We start from the raw sequence: 16,586 nt of genomic DNA on the forward strand, positions 1-16,586 counted from the left end.
CTTTTTATTACTTATGGGATCAAAGCGATACAAAAAAAAAAAAACTTAAGGGACGAAAAGAGCAATTAAGCCTTCTTTAATTCTTTTGCTCAGCTTAATCTCCACCCGATTATTACTTAAATGTTGGAGTGATATTTATCCCTTCTTTTACTTCCTTGAAAATGAAATATAAATTAAAAGGTAAAAGTCAAATGTATTTGAACTAAATTTCGGATCAAATAGTCGTTGCTTTTAGGAGCCCTTTTTGCTAATCTTTGACGAATACTACATTAAATGTTGAAGTGATACTTCTCCCTTCTTTATACTTTCTCGAGAATGAAATACTCCCTCGGTCTCTTTTTAATTGTGTTTTTAGCATTTTTTCTATGTCTTAAAATAATTGTCATTTTAAACTATCATTGCAACATTTATTATTTTTTCATTAATATACCCCTTATTAATTTAATTCCACTCCACTTAACTAATACACTAGAAGAATTCAATTCCATCTCTCAACGTGTTTCAATCATTCAAGATTGAATCTTTACAAGTGAACAAGTGTGAGATTCGCTCACGTGAATTCACTTTTCGCTTTCTGCTCCATTCCTTTGGCCGTCACCAAATTGCTTTGGTCAGTACCATTGTTCGCTAGGTTTATTTGAGCACTGTTCCTGTTGGGGTCGCAGTTCTGCCCTAAGCCATGTTTGATTGGCAGGCAGAGTTGGCGACAACCGTTCCTGTTCCGGTTACATCAACAACAACATCTGACTCTTCTTTGGCTCTTGCAATGGTCGCGCACAACACTCCAACACCAGCTGCCATTCCGAAACCATCATTTGCCCAGGCACTTCGTGGACCTAAGGTATCCTATACTGAACCTCTACCAGCGCCTGTAATTCGTGGGGAAACATTGTCAATTACGATAACCAAGGACGCTTACCTTCGAGGGTTGGAAGCTTGTCGAACTAACCTTTGGGGTAGGCTGATGTTAAGCAAAGGGGATAAACCATATTCTTCCAAGGACTTATTCACAAAGCTTCAAGCAATTTGGAAAGTTTCAGGTCCATGGAGTCTGCGCTCACTAGGCAAGGGATTTTTCGAATTCACATTTGCATCTCAGGAGGACTTGTGCAAAGTTTGGGCGGCGGGGACCGTCATTTTGAAGCCAGGAGTGCTTCGATTATTTGAGTGGGCGAAGGACTTCAGTATTCATACGTATCGTCAGACACATGCTCAGGTTTGGATCCGCCTTTGGGAACTACCACAAGAATATTGGATGGAGAGGACATTATATGAGATAGCAGGGGCGGTCGGTACTCCGTTGCTCATTGATCATGTTACCAGGAACCGTCTATTTGGTCATTATGCCAGGATTTTGGTTGATTTGGATCTAGCTAAGAACATATTTTATGAAGTGATGGTGGAAAGAGAGGGATTTGCGTTTCCGGTTGCTATTGAATACGAAGGTTTACCTGAGTTTTGCACACACTGCAAAAGCATTGGCCATAACGTTAATTCTTGCCGATGGTTATATCCGAGGAATGTGGACAAACTAGCAGATCTAGTTGATAACGGAAAGAAGCCTATAAACTCACAAAAACAGATATCTGAATGGAAACCAAAAGATAATCCAGATGGTGTAGGCTCTTCGAACGCATTTGAAACACATCAGGTACCAGAAATACAAGAGACAGAACCTGTGATATCCGACACTCAGCATGAAGAGGTGGAAGATATTCCAGCTCATGGCACGCAGTCTCAAACACAGGCAGCCACGATCCCCATTATGGTTGAACAAATAGCTGTAGAAAATGTTACACAATCAGTAGCCCTTGAGGTCACGATTGGGAACAAAGAGATTCTTGAGGTACAACACTCCCCACAGCAGGCTGCGCATTCTTTTTGCATGCCTTTACAGAACATCTCGGATGATATTGTTCGGACAAGGCCGGTTGACAAGGATGTAAATGATGTACCTATCACAATTGAGGTACAAACTGATGCTGCTACAGTTCACAATGACCGGCTGCCTCACAATTCAACACATATGCTTGAAGAGATCACTACTGCGCACGGTGACGTGCACTCTGTTGATTTGGAACAGGTTGCTCCTTCAGTAGCACTAACAGCCCACCACGCATCGAATTCTAGCCATGATGCTTCACAGGTGGCAATTACCTCCCAGCCACACACTAGCAAGAACGTACAAAATGACTTGGATTTATGGGCCAGAATCAAAGAATACGATCAACGGACCGCAAAGGAAGGATTTACGCAAGTTCTCTCAAAAAAGCAGCAGCTAAATATGAAAAAGCAAGTCCTCGGAAAACCGCATTATCAGACCCGTGCAAAGGGTGGTCCTTCTCCATCTTCCAAATGATCTCATGATACTCAGGGTTCTATTTGGTTAGACATGCTTCCTGCATAGTTGCTTTTCGACTTCTTTCGAGACTGAATTGGCTCACCCAATTATAGATTTACGTCGGCTTTATTTTTTATTGTTTTGGCTTTTTCATTGAGGGTTTTGGCCTAGTCCCCCCTCTCCTTGTATATATATTTTTCCCTTTTTTTAATAAATTTAGAGATTGGAAGGCATAGGACGGAGGCATCCCGTGGTGCCAACCACGTTGGGATGTCGGTGTTGCCTCCTGATGTCTGTCTGTCTCCCTGCTTAGCAAAAAAACTTAACTAATACACTAGCTACAATTAATAAGAATATTTTTTATTATTTTTTCATTGATATGCCCCTTATTAATTTAATTCCACTCCACTTAACTAATCCAGTAGCTACAATTATTAAGAATATTTTAGTAGATTAATTTACCATTGAAATCATTTTTTTTTGGTCAAGTAGTTTTGTGGTTAAAATTCACCTTTTTCAAGGTGAATAAGTGAGGTGTCCGAGGTTCGAACCCTGACCCATGCATATAACAATGCATGTCCCTGTCAACTGAGCTATGCTCACAGACACCCAATAAAATCAACTTAACTAACCACTTTCTTATAATAACCGCGCACGACTCTAAAACAGACTATTAAAATGAGATGGATGGTGTATAAGTAAAAAGGTGTCGCAAGAGTAAAAAGTATTTGGTCGAAGTTCTGGACCAAATACATTTAAATTTTAGTATCACTTTGGTTAATAATTTTTTCCCTTCATCAATTTTTTTTATAAAAATTCCAAATAGAGTATGATTCAAAAATCCATATATAATTATTTTCATGGATTTGGATCCTCTCCATTGAAAATTTTCTCAAGTTTTCTCCATTTTCATTCTCCACCATTAAAATACAACAACTAATTTTCATTATAATTTAATTCTCACTTTCTCTCTCATGATTGATGGTTGAGATTTATTTATTTATTAATGATAAAAATATTCCAGTCAATCTTTTATACAATAAAATATTGTTATAGAAACATTTCTAAGTCTATATGCCTAGTCTTAAGACCATTAATGATTTAACATATACAGAAGTTTGAATACTAGTATATGGCAGGAATACATTCATTTTTTATTTTTTATTTTAGAAAAAATACATTATCTTAAATATAATTCTTGATACCCAATATGGTGTGGTACAGATGGCAGGTATCATCTTCCTTTAGGAAAATAATAAATTTATGAGATAAGAACGTCATTTTGAAAAATAGGATTATATTGTACCCAAAAAAAGAAAATAACAATTATAAAAGGGGAATTAGTCACTTTAGTCCCTGAATGGGGAACGATTCGTCAATTTAGTCCCTGAATGCAGATAAATTGCAAAATAGTCCCTGAATGTAGACTTTGTTAGTCAATTTAGTCCCTGAATGCAGACTCCGTTAGTCAATTTAGTCCCTGAATGTAGACTTCGTTAGTCACTTTAGTCCCTGAAATTGACCATGCAGGGACTGTTTTGCATATTATCTGCATTCAGGGACTAAATTGACGAATCGTTCCCCATTCAGGGACTAAAGTGACTAATTCCCCAATTATAAAATGAATGAAAACAAATTGGGAGATTAGTCACTTTAGTCCCTGAATAGAAAAGGAGTCGTCACTTTAGTCCTTGAATGCAGATAAATTGCAAAATAGTCCCTGAATGTAGACTCTGTCAGTCAATTTAGTCCCTAAATGCAGACTTCGTTAGTCAATCTAGTCCCTGAATGTAGACTCCGTTAGTCACTATAGTCCCTGAAATTGACCAACAGAGTTTACATTCAGGGACTGTTTTGAAATTTCTCTGCATTCATGGACTAAAGTGATTACTCCTTTCCCATTTAGGGACTAAAGTGACTAATTTCCCAAAACAAATTATATGACAATTTTTTTTCATAAAATAATCTTAGTCCAAAAACTTAATTGAATCTGATATATTTGATGAGTCATGAAATGATTGGGTTTAAGTGGTTAATAAGTTTTCGTTAAAGATAAATCGTTCGAAGGAACTATAACTCGATATTTAGTAAAAGAATAATTTTTAACTAAATTTTTTTTTGCCTCTCGACCAAACTCTAAATTGTCTGATACAATTTGTGAAAGTCTCTCAAAAACATGTCTTGTGCATTTGTTCGGCTTATTGTATAATTAAATGTTTGATTTTTTTAGAAAAACGTTGATTGATTTTTTTTTTTGGTAAAAATTAATTGATTATTTTTTTAATTTTTTTCAGTAAAATGAATCAATACGATGGTCAATGTGTAATGAGAAAGACATTAATGTCTTTTTTTTTTTTGACTGGAGACATTAATGTCTTCTTTATGGTGTTTTTTTTGGTCAAATATCTTCTTTTTATTTACGTCTTCAATTTGAATGTGTAATTTAATTAAAAGAAGATAATAATATACTCCCTTTATCCTAAGTTACCTGTATTAAGCAGTGTGGTTCTTAATATGAGTATTTGATTTAATTAGTAAAGTTGTGTCTTTTTAATTATTTGAATATTTTTTTCTTACATTTTTATTGTAAATGATTCATTCATAAATCAGGTTCTTTAAAAATACATTTTCAATTCAACATTATTAATCAAAGTGAATTTGATACACATATATATTACGTCTCTAAACTATAATCTATTGATTCCCTGCACTACTTTTAACGATAACATCTCAAAAGTACGTCTCATAAAGGTTAATTTATGCAATAGACTTTATTTAATTCAGATTGCATAAACTAAATACAATCAACTACTTTTTTTTCATATACATTATTTGATTAAATCTTGCTTATATTTTCATTAAGGTGGGAAGTACGTTTTAAAAACTTGATATATAATGCCTCGAAGAAAGAAAAATTCAATGTAGAATTCACCATTATTTTTATTTTTATTTTTTGGTGGCGTCCGGGGTTCGAGGACTCACCTTTATTTTCTAATTATACTCTAAATATACTTAAGGCGATTTATTTTTACATTATTTTATTTTTTTTCTTTTAGTCTTTAGTTTTAAGGATGAGAAACTTTATATAACAATTAATGATAAATATAAAGAATTAAAAAAACATTGACATAAATATATATTAGGCTTAATAGCACTTTTGGCCCCCTATGTTTGACAAAATTGCGATTTTGGTCCCCTATCTTTGAAAACTACAAAACCGCCCCTTATGTTTCGCTTTCGTTGCACTTTTGGCCCCCATGGTCAATTTTGACCTGGTCCACGCTGACATGGCACCCACATCACTTATATGAGGGGCCAAAATCGCAACTTTTGCAAACATAGGGGGCCAAAAATGGTATTAAGTCTATTTTTTATTTTTTTAATTCATTTTCTTTTTTTTCCATTTTTTTTTGTTTCGAAAAAATTAAAAAAAGAGGGAAAATTAATAAAAATTGAAAATAATGAAAAAAATACTGAAAAAATTTAAAAAAATTGGAAAAATTAATAAGAATGAAAACAAAAATCTGGAAAAAAAAATTTCACATGACATGTGTGTATATACATACCACATCATTAAATCATTTTAATAATAAAAAAAACATTAAAAACTGAAAATCTTTTAAAAATAACAAAAAATCAGATTATTTTTTTTAAAAAAATAAAAGATTGATTTTTTTAAATTTTAAAAATAACAAAAAATCAGATTACTTTTTTCGAAAAATAAAAGAAAAAAGCAGAAAACACATTTAGATTTTTTTTCAAAATTTAAAAAATTTGAAAAAGTTCGGATTTTTTCGAAATTTAGAAGATATTTAAAAATACTGGAATTTAATTTTGAAAATAAAAAAAGTTTAGATTTTTTTGCGAAAAAAAAAACTGGAAAATATTTAAAATTTTAAAAATCTATATATATATTTTTTAAAATCCAATTACAATATGAAAATTAAATTTTGAAAATCATATAATCTGAAGAAAAAAAAATCAATTATAGTTCAAAAGAGATTGGAAGAGCAACTTGAGGTACTCACTTTTTAAATTTTAATGTCTCTTAAATAAGACACTTTTTAAAATTTTACACGCATTAATAATTCTTTTTACAAAAATATTCCTATGTAATTCAAGCTTCTCAGATTTTTTTCCTAAATTTTTAATTAAACTAAAATCAATTTTTTTTCTTCAGATTATAGGATTTTTAAAATTTAATTTTTCTTTTGTAATTGGATTTTAAAAAAATATATATCCAGATTTTTAAAATTTTAAATATTTTCCATTTTTTTATTTCGCAAAAAAATCTAAACTTTTCTTATTTTGAAAATTAAATTCCAGTATTTTTAAATATCTTATAAATTTCGAAAAAAATCCGAACTTTTTTCTAATTTTTTAAATTTCGAAAAAAAAATCTAAATGTCTTTTCTGCTTTTTTATTTCATTTTTCGAAAAAAATAATCTGATTTTTTGTTATTTTTAAAATTTTAAAAAAAATCAATCTTTTATTTTTTAGAAAAAATAATCTGATATTTTGTTATTTTCAAAAGATTTTCAGTTTTTAATGTTTTTTTATTATTAAAATGATTGAATGATGTGGTATGTATATTAAAAAATAATCTGATTTAGATGGGATCAGGGGGGTTTTCGAAAGAATCTTCATATTTCAGGGTTGAAATTGAAAGAATCTTTTTTACAAGGGGGAAAACCGGAACTTGCCTAAATTACAGGGGGTAAAGACATATTAACCCTTTTTTTTTAAAAAAAAATGGAAAAAAACCGAAAAAATGATTTAATTTTTTTCCAGATTTTTGTTTTCATTCTTATTAATTTTTTCAATTTTTTTAAATTTTTTCAGCATTTTTTTCATTATTTTCGATTTTTATTAATTTTCCCTTTTTTTTTAATTTTTTCAAAACAAAAAAAATGAAAAAAAAAGAAAATGATTTAAAAAAATAAAAAAAAGGCTTAATAGCACTTTTGGCCCCCTATGTTTGCAAAAGTTGCGATTTTGGCCCCTCATATAAGTGATGTGGGTGCCATGTCAGCGTGAACCAGGTCAAAATTGACCATTGGGGCCAAAAGTGCAACGAAAACGAAACATAAGGGGCGGTTTTGTAGTTTTCAAAGATAGGGGGCCAAAATCGCAATTTTGTCAAACATAGGGGGCCAAAAGTGCTATTAAGCCTATATATTAATTAAATTACTTTTTCATATATGTGTAAAAATTTAAACTATTTAATTTGTACCAAAAACAATTTTTTAACTACTATAGATATGAAATGGAGGGAGGAAAACTTAACATGAGTTGAGATCCCCTCCATTTTTTCAAAGAAAATGTTGACTAATTTGATGAGATAAATATGTAAAAAGATTCAAAAAAGTTAAAAAGTTAAATGGTGAAAAATATTTAATATACTACTCCCTCCGTTTTAAAATGAGTGTCGCTTTTGCCAATTGCACACAGATTAAGGAATGAAATAAAGTAGTCAAATCATGTCATAACAATTTTACCAAATTATCCTACTCAACTATTTGTTTGTTTTTCATTAAAGAAAAAATAATACTTTGGAAGTAGTGTGACATAATATTAATTGAAGGGTACAATTGAAAAGAAAAAGTTATTATTGCATTGGAAATTGAAAGCGACATTCATTTTGAAATAACTTTTTTAGCTAAAACGACACTCATTTTGAAACGGAGGGAGTATCTTTTTTTTGAATTTGTACATTGAAAACAGTCTTCAGTTTCTTTTATAACATTGAGACAAACCTCTTAACATAAAGGTTAAGACATGACAAAAAAGTACGGAAAGCAAGGAAGAATATCAGCTTAAAAGAACAGGTGAAGTCCATGCATTGTCATCCCCTTCTCTACCATCTCCTTATCTCCTTGTAGTGTCAATCAAAGGTAACAACCTAAATCTTGATTACAATTTCACATTCAACTATCAAGCATAGATCTAAACAAAAATCAAATAAAAATCTCAACTCTTCCTCCAATTTCATCATTCATTGATTATCCACCTTTTTTCCAACAATCTTCGACTTAGAATTCTCAAAAAGGTTTAGATGATCTTACTTGTAGAGTTAGATCTACGTATATTTCTTTGATATGATTTTTTCTCAAATAATATAATATTTTTTGATGATTGAGATGGGAGTTGGTCATGTCTCCAATTTGTTCAAGTTATTTTTCACTTTTATGTTCATTTAGGGCTAGACTTCGATGTAAGAATATTTAGATTTAGTTTGCCATTCACTGTTATGGGTGTTTACAACATCAAAATAAGCTTATCTTCTACATTAGTGTCAGAATTTCAACAATTAATGGAATTGATTTTTTCTCATTAGGGCCAATTTTGCAAGTTCACGTCCCTCCTCCTTATTTGCTTTCATTTTTATTCGAATTAGGTTTTGAGTTTGAATACCTCTTGTATTTCTTTCTCAATTTAAATCTTGTGTCTTTAAAACAAACAAAAAAAATCATCTCTCTGGTTTTATTTTGAAACAGCGAAGAAGATCCCAAGAGGAAGGGTGCCTACATCTATCAATACAATCTACAAGATCAAAACACCATTCATAGACCACTCTTTGTGATTCATGTAAGTTTTTTCTTGAAATTTAAATTGATTTATTGTTATGCATTTGTTTGTTTTCGTTAACGCTAACTAAATTTATTAATTGTTTTGTAGAGAGCTAAGGATTTTTATCAAAATGGATCTGGAACCTCAAAGAGTGTATAAAGACCTTAACGATGATGCGTGTGGTGTTTGTAAAGACGGGGGAGACTTGATTTGCTGCGATAGCTGCCCAGCAGTTTTTCATCAAAGTTGCTTGAATATTAAAGTTTGTGCCTTAATCTATGATTATGTCTATTTTTTAGTTTATTTTCATTATTTTTTATTAAGCTTATTTTCATTATTTGGGGCCATTTGGATTGGTTTATTTTTTAGTTTATAAAAAATAGTTTATGCAAATAAATAAGCGATTATGTTAATTCATAATTTCTCACTCATGAAACTTGTTTATCTTCATAAGATGTTTTGCATAGGATAAAAAATAAATCAATACAAACAGGCCTTTGATCTTATCATTTTAGAGATCATTCTTTTATTTATTTATTTATTTCTCATTATATGTTAATGACATTGGTCACCTAATGATAAATTAATACTTAAGAAATTTATTATTTTTCTTATACTAATTTAACTTAATTTTGGGTGACATTTTCACGAGAAGGAAATCAGAAATCTTATTGATATGATAAAGCCACATATTGAAATAATTTAACTTAATTTTGTACTAGAATATGTAAATCATCATCATCTTCATTTTTTTCCTTGCAGGAGCTTCCAGCAGGTGACTGGCACTGCATTCACTGCTCTTGTAAATTTTGTGGATCCTATCAAGAAGGAAGTGAAAATCCCGCTATTGGATGTGTCTTCAGTGCATGTTTTTCATGCAGAACCAGATGTATTTTCTCTTCTTCTTTTTCTTATACTAATATATCTCCTCTTCATTAATTAACTGAATATTCATTTCTCAATAATGTATTTTCTTTCCCCATCAAAAATAAACAAAACTTTTCTGATAAATAATGTGTTAACATCAAACTTAGCATCGTAAGTATATATTATAGTCTCCTCGTCACCTTTATGATGCATTGAAAAGGATATCATGTGTGCTCTATATATATAGTTGAAAGATAAATAAACTAAACTTTATATTTCTTATGTAGATCACGTAAATTGTGTTGATGCCAACGGTGATGAGTTCAATCGTGAAAAGTTCTGTGGAAAAAGATGTCAACAGGTATGATATTTTTTCATATTTTAAAATCTTGATCATTAATTGTTCTGAATTTTGTTAGAGTGATGCAAAGATATTTTTGATCTCGTCGCTAAAATTTAAATGGTTATTTTTTGCAAATGCTCTTTTAGAGAATGTTTTAATGTTAATTACTTTATGTTTGTGTATAGAGAATGTTCAATATCTTACCTCTTTGGGTTATATCCCTTTTCTCAATTTAGAGAAGACACGAGTGCACAGCTATAACAAACTGTTTTTGATAATTGTAATAATTAATAGTTAAGAATTGTGTTTCCAGATACATCAGAGGTTTGAAATGCTTCTACGGAATAGATATGACATTGGAGATGGATTTTCTTGCACATTTTTGCGTAGATTACATGAAGTGGAAAACAAGAAGGGTGTTGCATTATCTGTAATGCATGAGTGTTTTAAACCCATTACTTTGGATCTTGGAGGTGAGAAGATGGACATGTTACCCAGAATTCTAAGTAGCCATTGGTAAGGCCACTCTTTTTTATAACTATATTTTTTTTAAGTAATTTTTTATAACTAATTATTAGTATGAAATATCCATCTACATTATCGGTTACTCCTCTAAAAAAACTTGGCTAACCAACATCTCATCTCCTAATAGGGATGAAAATAGGCTAAGCTGGGTCGGGTTTTGTAAGGCCTAAGTCTGACCTATTTCAAAAATTATATGTTTGAGTCTGATCTATTACTTGTCATAGACTCATTTTCAAGGCTTAACCTAGCATTTTTAAAGGCCTGATGAAACTTGAAAGTCTATTTAAAAACATATTTTACGTACACTATGTAGCCCTGCTATTAAAAATCTTATGAATGTCTAATCACACCAATATATCAGCTACTAAATAACCAAATCATAAGAAGGCTTGAATTTATGAAAAATAATACTTCCTCCGGTCCTATTTATAAGAAACATTTAACTTTTTTGATTCATTACATAAATGATGTATTTGGTCTATATTCTAGACAAAATACATTAATTATACAATGAATCTAAAAAGTCAACTTTTTCTTATAAATAGGACCGGAGGGAGTATTCAACAATATCAATAATGGTAGATATATTATATATATAAAAAGCTTAATAGACTGAATTGATGTGCTTAATAATTTTTTTTTTTTGTAATTCTTAGTCTAGCCTATTTAATTAAATAGACTTTATATAAAGTTTGAGCCCAGTCTTTTTGTTGAACGAGTTGGACCGAGTTAGATTTTGAATAGACTAGACTGTAGGCTGGTGTCGGATGGTCTGACATGTTTTCACCCCTTTCTCATAATCATATCTTTTTCATTCGCAAAAGCTCAAATCAATACTTAAAGGATTAAAGTTTAGTTCCACTCGAATCATTGTGATGTGATGTTAGTTAATATCATTATACCATCATCTTATTTGTGTTTTTAACCAGTTTTCTTACGTGTTAATAATTACTAGTGGCTCACTCCGATAACTATTTTATTAGATAAAAGATATTTTGAATGAGTTTATGGCCATTAAGAAGTTTCTAAATATATTTCCATTTAATTTTTTTTTTACAGCAAATATATTTTCATATATAGTATAATTTACTAAAAGTGTAATGTAACAGATACAGTACCTTCGAAGCAAATAACATTCGATGTATCGACTGGTGGATCTCAAAATCTAATTATCATGTTGTAGATATTTTTTTATTGGTATTTATGTTCTTATTATCTTGTCAGGTCAACATCCCGTGCTGTTGATTATGCCGGATTTTTTACTGTATTTCTAGAGAAAGGGGATGATACAATCTGTGTTGCTACTCTCAGGTAAATCTATTTATTTTTTTTATCAATGCTCATGCAACTTATAGAGTAATTACTGTCGAAAAACATATTAATTATGGAGTTTATTAATTGGTGAAATAGGATTCATGGACATCAAATGGCAGAGATGCCATTTATTGGAACACGAGTTAGGTTTAGGAAACAAGGAATGTGCCGTAGACTTTTCAATGCCATTGAGTCGGTGAGTTCAAACCTAAACTTATTAACTTGTCTCTATTTCGTGTATTTAATTTAATTTTTATTTAATTTAGGGAAATGCTAAGAAACTAAATATAGGAATATAAATTTCTCATTCAATTCAATTTTAGTAGCTCTTTATCTTGTGTATTTAGGGCACAAATTAGTTTACCTTTTTACTCTACTTAAAAAAATTATTTATCACTTAATATATTGCTACCATGCATATATCTGCAGGCATTAAGCTATATGAATGTGGAGATGCTGGTCATTCCATCAGCGCTACAAGTGTTACACACTTGGACTTCCTCTTTTGGATTTGAGAAAGCTGACATGACTACAAAAGAATTGCTGAATAAGAAAAATGTGGTGCAATTCTATGGAGTGGAATTTCTCCAAAAGAAAATAGAAAAGTATAATCTTCCTGAACAAAATCTCACTTTCAATCAAGGTATGTATACATTTTACGTGGATATATACATGTACAGTTTTTCTAGGAGCCATATGGGCTAACATGAAAATCACTATTAGAAAAAGTTGAATTAATAACAAAAAAACAAATATAAAAAATATGAAATCTTATTCTAATTTCGTTACTGTATTTAGTAGTAACAAATTTTATTTTTACGCCTTTAAATAACTTTGATCGTTAATTATATTTTTTTTTTCTTAGTAAAATTTGTTTGCTAATCAATGAAACTTTGTTGCAGTCTTCAATTATCACAAGACTCAGAAAGCTATCAAGGAAGAGCGGTCTCTAAGAGAGTCTTGTATTGTCAGTGGAAGAACTTCAGGTCGCCCATATGAATTACGAGGAGCTCGTGGGAGAGGGAGTTCATCAAAATCAACGCCCGATTGTTGATAAACTTTCTCTGTTGGTCTGTGTTTTAATCAGCTAGCATTTGGTTGTAGTTCATGTTTATATTGTTGTAAACTCTTCTACTTCTTGTACTTGTTAAGTTTTAATAGTTATTATTGCTCAAACAAAGTTTTAATAGTATTAATCTCCTCTGAAAAAAATTAATATTAATCTCTTTTGCTTTGAAAAAGAAAAACCATTATCATGTCTCTTATAACATGCTGCTGATACGCATATAACATCACTTAATTTGAACTTCAAATACATATATTTGCAAACGTAGTTCACGAAGTGATCTCACAAATTTCATATTATCACTAGGTATATAGATGTGACATTTGGCGAGCGAAACTGTTTAATGCCATACTCGAAAGTATTCATGTGCTACTTCGAAGAACACATGGACTACGTTCCGCTGGAATATTTAACAGAATACAAATTATAACATATTCTTTTAATTTTGCTCAAAAAAAAACATAGTGTATTCTTTAAATACATAAAATGTGTGTGTGGAGGATTAATGCGATATTGAGAGAAGGCTTGACGAAAGTTAGGGCTGACAGCTTTTATCTCCCTTTATGATGCTCTTGTTTTATACAGGGTTCAATATATATGTATATATAAGAGTGGATATTATGAGTTAGAATTCTCAAATGGAGAGGATTCTAACCCGGCATTATCAATTATTTCCTTTCTTGCTCATTGTTCCACTCTTTATAGTTTATTAAAGAAGAACAAAAAAGAGCACATAATTCCTGAAGATTATCCTCCAATGACTTTGAAATAACCATATAGATTGAACATACTGAACACGGTGAAGGAGAGAGTACTCAAAATCATAAGTCATACTCATATATGGCCTCCAAGTAGGGAAGATTATAAAATACTTCAAGAAATTTCCAGCCTTCAAGAGAAAGTAATCAATTTCCCAAACTTCTAAAAACGTAGTTTAATGATTTAGAAAAAAATAATAACTAATATTACAAAAAAAATAAAAAAAATCCAAGGATATTGAAATAAGTTATTATCTAGAGAGAGTAAACAAAACGAACATTGATAATTATCTAGAGAGATTATTTCAAGAATTGATCATGAAAAGATTTCAACCACTTAGATTTGTTATTGCCGGAAATCAAAGAGCTGATGAATATAATTAAGGAATGTTGTGTAAAAATTATAAGATCGTTAAATATTCTTGAAACACTTTTTCGCTATATCTATCAATTCCCAAACAAAATAGAGCCAAGCTGGACTCCACTTGTGTAACATAGTGGATTTCTATGTTATATAACATTATCCAATCAGTGTGGGACACGTGGGTTTTGTTCCTTTAACCTTTTAAATCGGTTAAATAGAAAAGCGATTTTAAAAGACTTTTGTTTTTTCTGGAAAAATAAAATTTTTATTTTTATTTTTAGTTTCATTTTTATCCCCTAGGATTGTATTACTGGCTCTGATACCAGGTTGGGGCAGGGTCGCCAGCGGAATTTCCTCGAACTTGATTTAACATTTGCTCGATTTTATTTAAACCTTGGAATGGTTTTAAGAGTGTTTTAGCTCTTTCTCTTTGTATAATTGTAAGATTTTCTAAATCTTCTGTTTCTTTTAGGAAATCATCAATATACTCTATATGATAATTTACTAAATCTTGAGCATGGAAAAGAATTTGTTTTAACACAATTCTTTCATTGTAAAAGTTTATATCAAAAATTATTTTTTCTAATCTCTTTTTAAAGAGTTCTACTTCTGTTTTAAGATTTAATCCGGGCATTATTAATTAGGCATGGAGTTTTCCAAATCTTTAGCTTCTTTTAAGAGTAATTCGATTTGTGTTAGAGCTTGAAAAGGTTCTAAAAGAATTTTCGCTCTTGTTTTTTGAATCTCGGTGAGATTATTTTCTTGAATTTCTTCTAATAGTTTTTCAATTAATCTTATATGATCCATTGTTATAGTTTGGGCCTTATAACAAATTTGTTTAAATACTATTAAATCATAATACCATTCAATATCACTGACTATGGTTTTTAGTCTTTCTTTCAAGACTTCTAATTCTTTTTTAATTGCTAACCCAGGCATTATATGCTTGAGGAACCTTCTAAAATTTTTTCTAAGGATTGTTCAAATTCAATTAATTTTTGAGATGGCCATAACAGGGTTGTGGCTCTTTCTTTTTGTGTAATAGAAACATTTTCTGTTTCTTCTAATTCTTCTATTACTTCATCTACATATGAAATTTGTAGAATCATTAAATCATGAATTCCCCAAATTGTGTTCTTCATTTCTATTCTAAAGAAATTTTCTTCTATTTTGTTAACTAGGGCATCTAGTTTTATTCTGAATAATTTTAGTTCATTTTTTATTGTTATTCCTGGCATTATAATTTTTTATTAATTTTTGAAAGTTCAGTCTTTATTTCTGATAAATTTTTATCAAACTTTATACTGTCTAGTGAAGTTCTTGGTGGTAGGAACCTTGGTTCACTAGTATTTTCCTCTTGCTCTAAGAGAGGTGTTCTTTCTATTGTCATAATAGACTTTGATCTTTTTAGTGGCTTTAGAATCGGTGATTCTAGTTTTACTAATGGTGCAAATAGTTCATCTATTTGTATTTTTTCTCTTCCACTAAACTCTACACTATAATGAGAGTTACTTAGTGCATAATTCATTTTATAACTTATACTAAAAGGATGATTTCCTGGTCTCATAAGTTTTTGGTCTTTGAGTTTATAATGAATTACTAAAGATCTATTTAGATCTATATCATTTAGACTTAAGCCTATTTGTAAATTTATATCAAATTTTATTTTTCCACCTTTTAAATTTCCTTCACCTTGGGTTATTAGTGAATGTTTTTTATCTAACCTAGCATCTTCAATAAGAAGTTCTAGTTCTGAATTTATACCTTTCATAAAAGTACTTTTTATAATTATTTGTATAGTCGATATATGAATATATCCTATCTTCTGTCTTTTTTCTAACGATAAGTGTTTTAACCTCTCGTTTATTTGTTCTTTATCAATCATAGATATTACAACAGATCCATTTGTTGATTCCATTGGTATAGGAACTTCTCCTATCATCATTCCATATTTTAAAATGTTTTCTCTAGATAATTTTTCTTTTATTAAAGAAAAAATACTTTTTTGTTTGAAGTTTTCTTCTGGTTTTAAGGTAAAATCTAGCTTTTCTATATGATCTATCAATACATCTGCCATAAAACCAGATGAATTTTCTTTTATCATACTATATTCCATTATGAAATGTAAAAATTATAAAGTATTTAAAATATTTAAAATCATACCTGACTTTGTCTTGGATTTTTGATAATTCTGATCTTTCGATCCTTTGGATTTGAAATAATCTTTCGATTATTGATATTGAGAATTAAAATCTTTTGATTTGGTTATGACAACCTCAAATCCTGCGAAGCCCTTTCCCACAATGTTTTTCATAAACTAAGGTACTTACTTCATTGATTTAAGTTGTAATTTACAAGTGAGCATCGAGGCTCTTATTTATAGAAGGAAAGGACTTACAAGTGGTTCACCTGTCCTTATCCATGACAGCAAAAAATT

The 16,586-nt window shown here is 30.3% G+C and overlaps 2 protein-coding genes across 2 annotated transcripts; both read left to right on the forward strand.

The window, feature by feature from the left end:
• Positions 1–679: 679 nt before the first annotated feature.
• LOC146910079 (uncharacterized) lies at positions 680–2,359 on the forward strand. The gene has a single exon (XM_085729407.1). It carries the CDS (start codon positions 680–682, stop codon positions 2,357–2,359), a length of 1,680 nt encoding a protein of 559 aa, XP_085585533.1.
• A 6,683-nt stretch (positions 2,360–9,042) lies between these two features.
• On the forward strand, positions 9,043–13,015 carry LOC146910080 (increased DNA methylation 1-like). Its single transcript, XM_085729408.1, has 8 exons — positions 9,043–9,174; positions 9,675–9,801; positions 10,067–10,140; positions 10,436–10,638; positions 11,872–11,958; positions 12,058–12,157; positions 12,391–12,604; positions 12,864–13,015. The coding sequence occupies exons 1-8, from the start codon at positions 9,043–9,045 to the stop codon at positions 13,013–13,015; spliced, it is 1,089 nt and encodes a 362-aa protein (XP_085585534.1).
• The last annotated feature ends 3,571 nt before the right edge of the window (positions 13,016–16,586 follow it).

This window comes from Medicago sativa, chromosome 7 (genome assembly GCF_051527215.1).
Source record: "Medicago sativa cultivar Bolivia chromosome 7, Bolivia_mono, whole genome shotgun sequence".
NCBI lineage: Eukaryota > Viridiplantae > Streptophyta > Magnoliopsida > Fabales > Fabaceae > Medicago > Medicago sativa.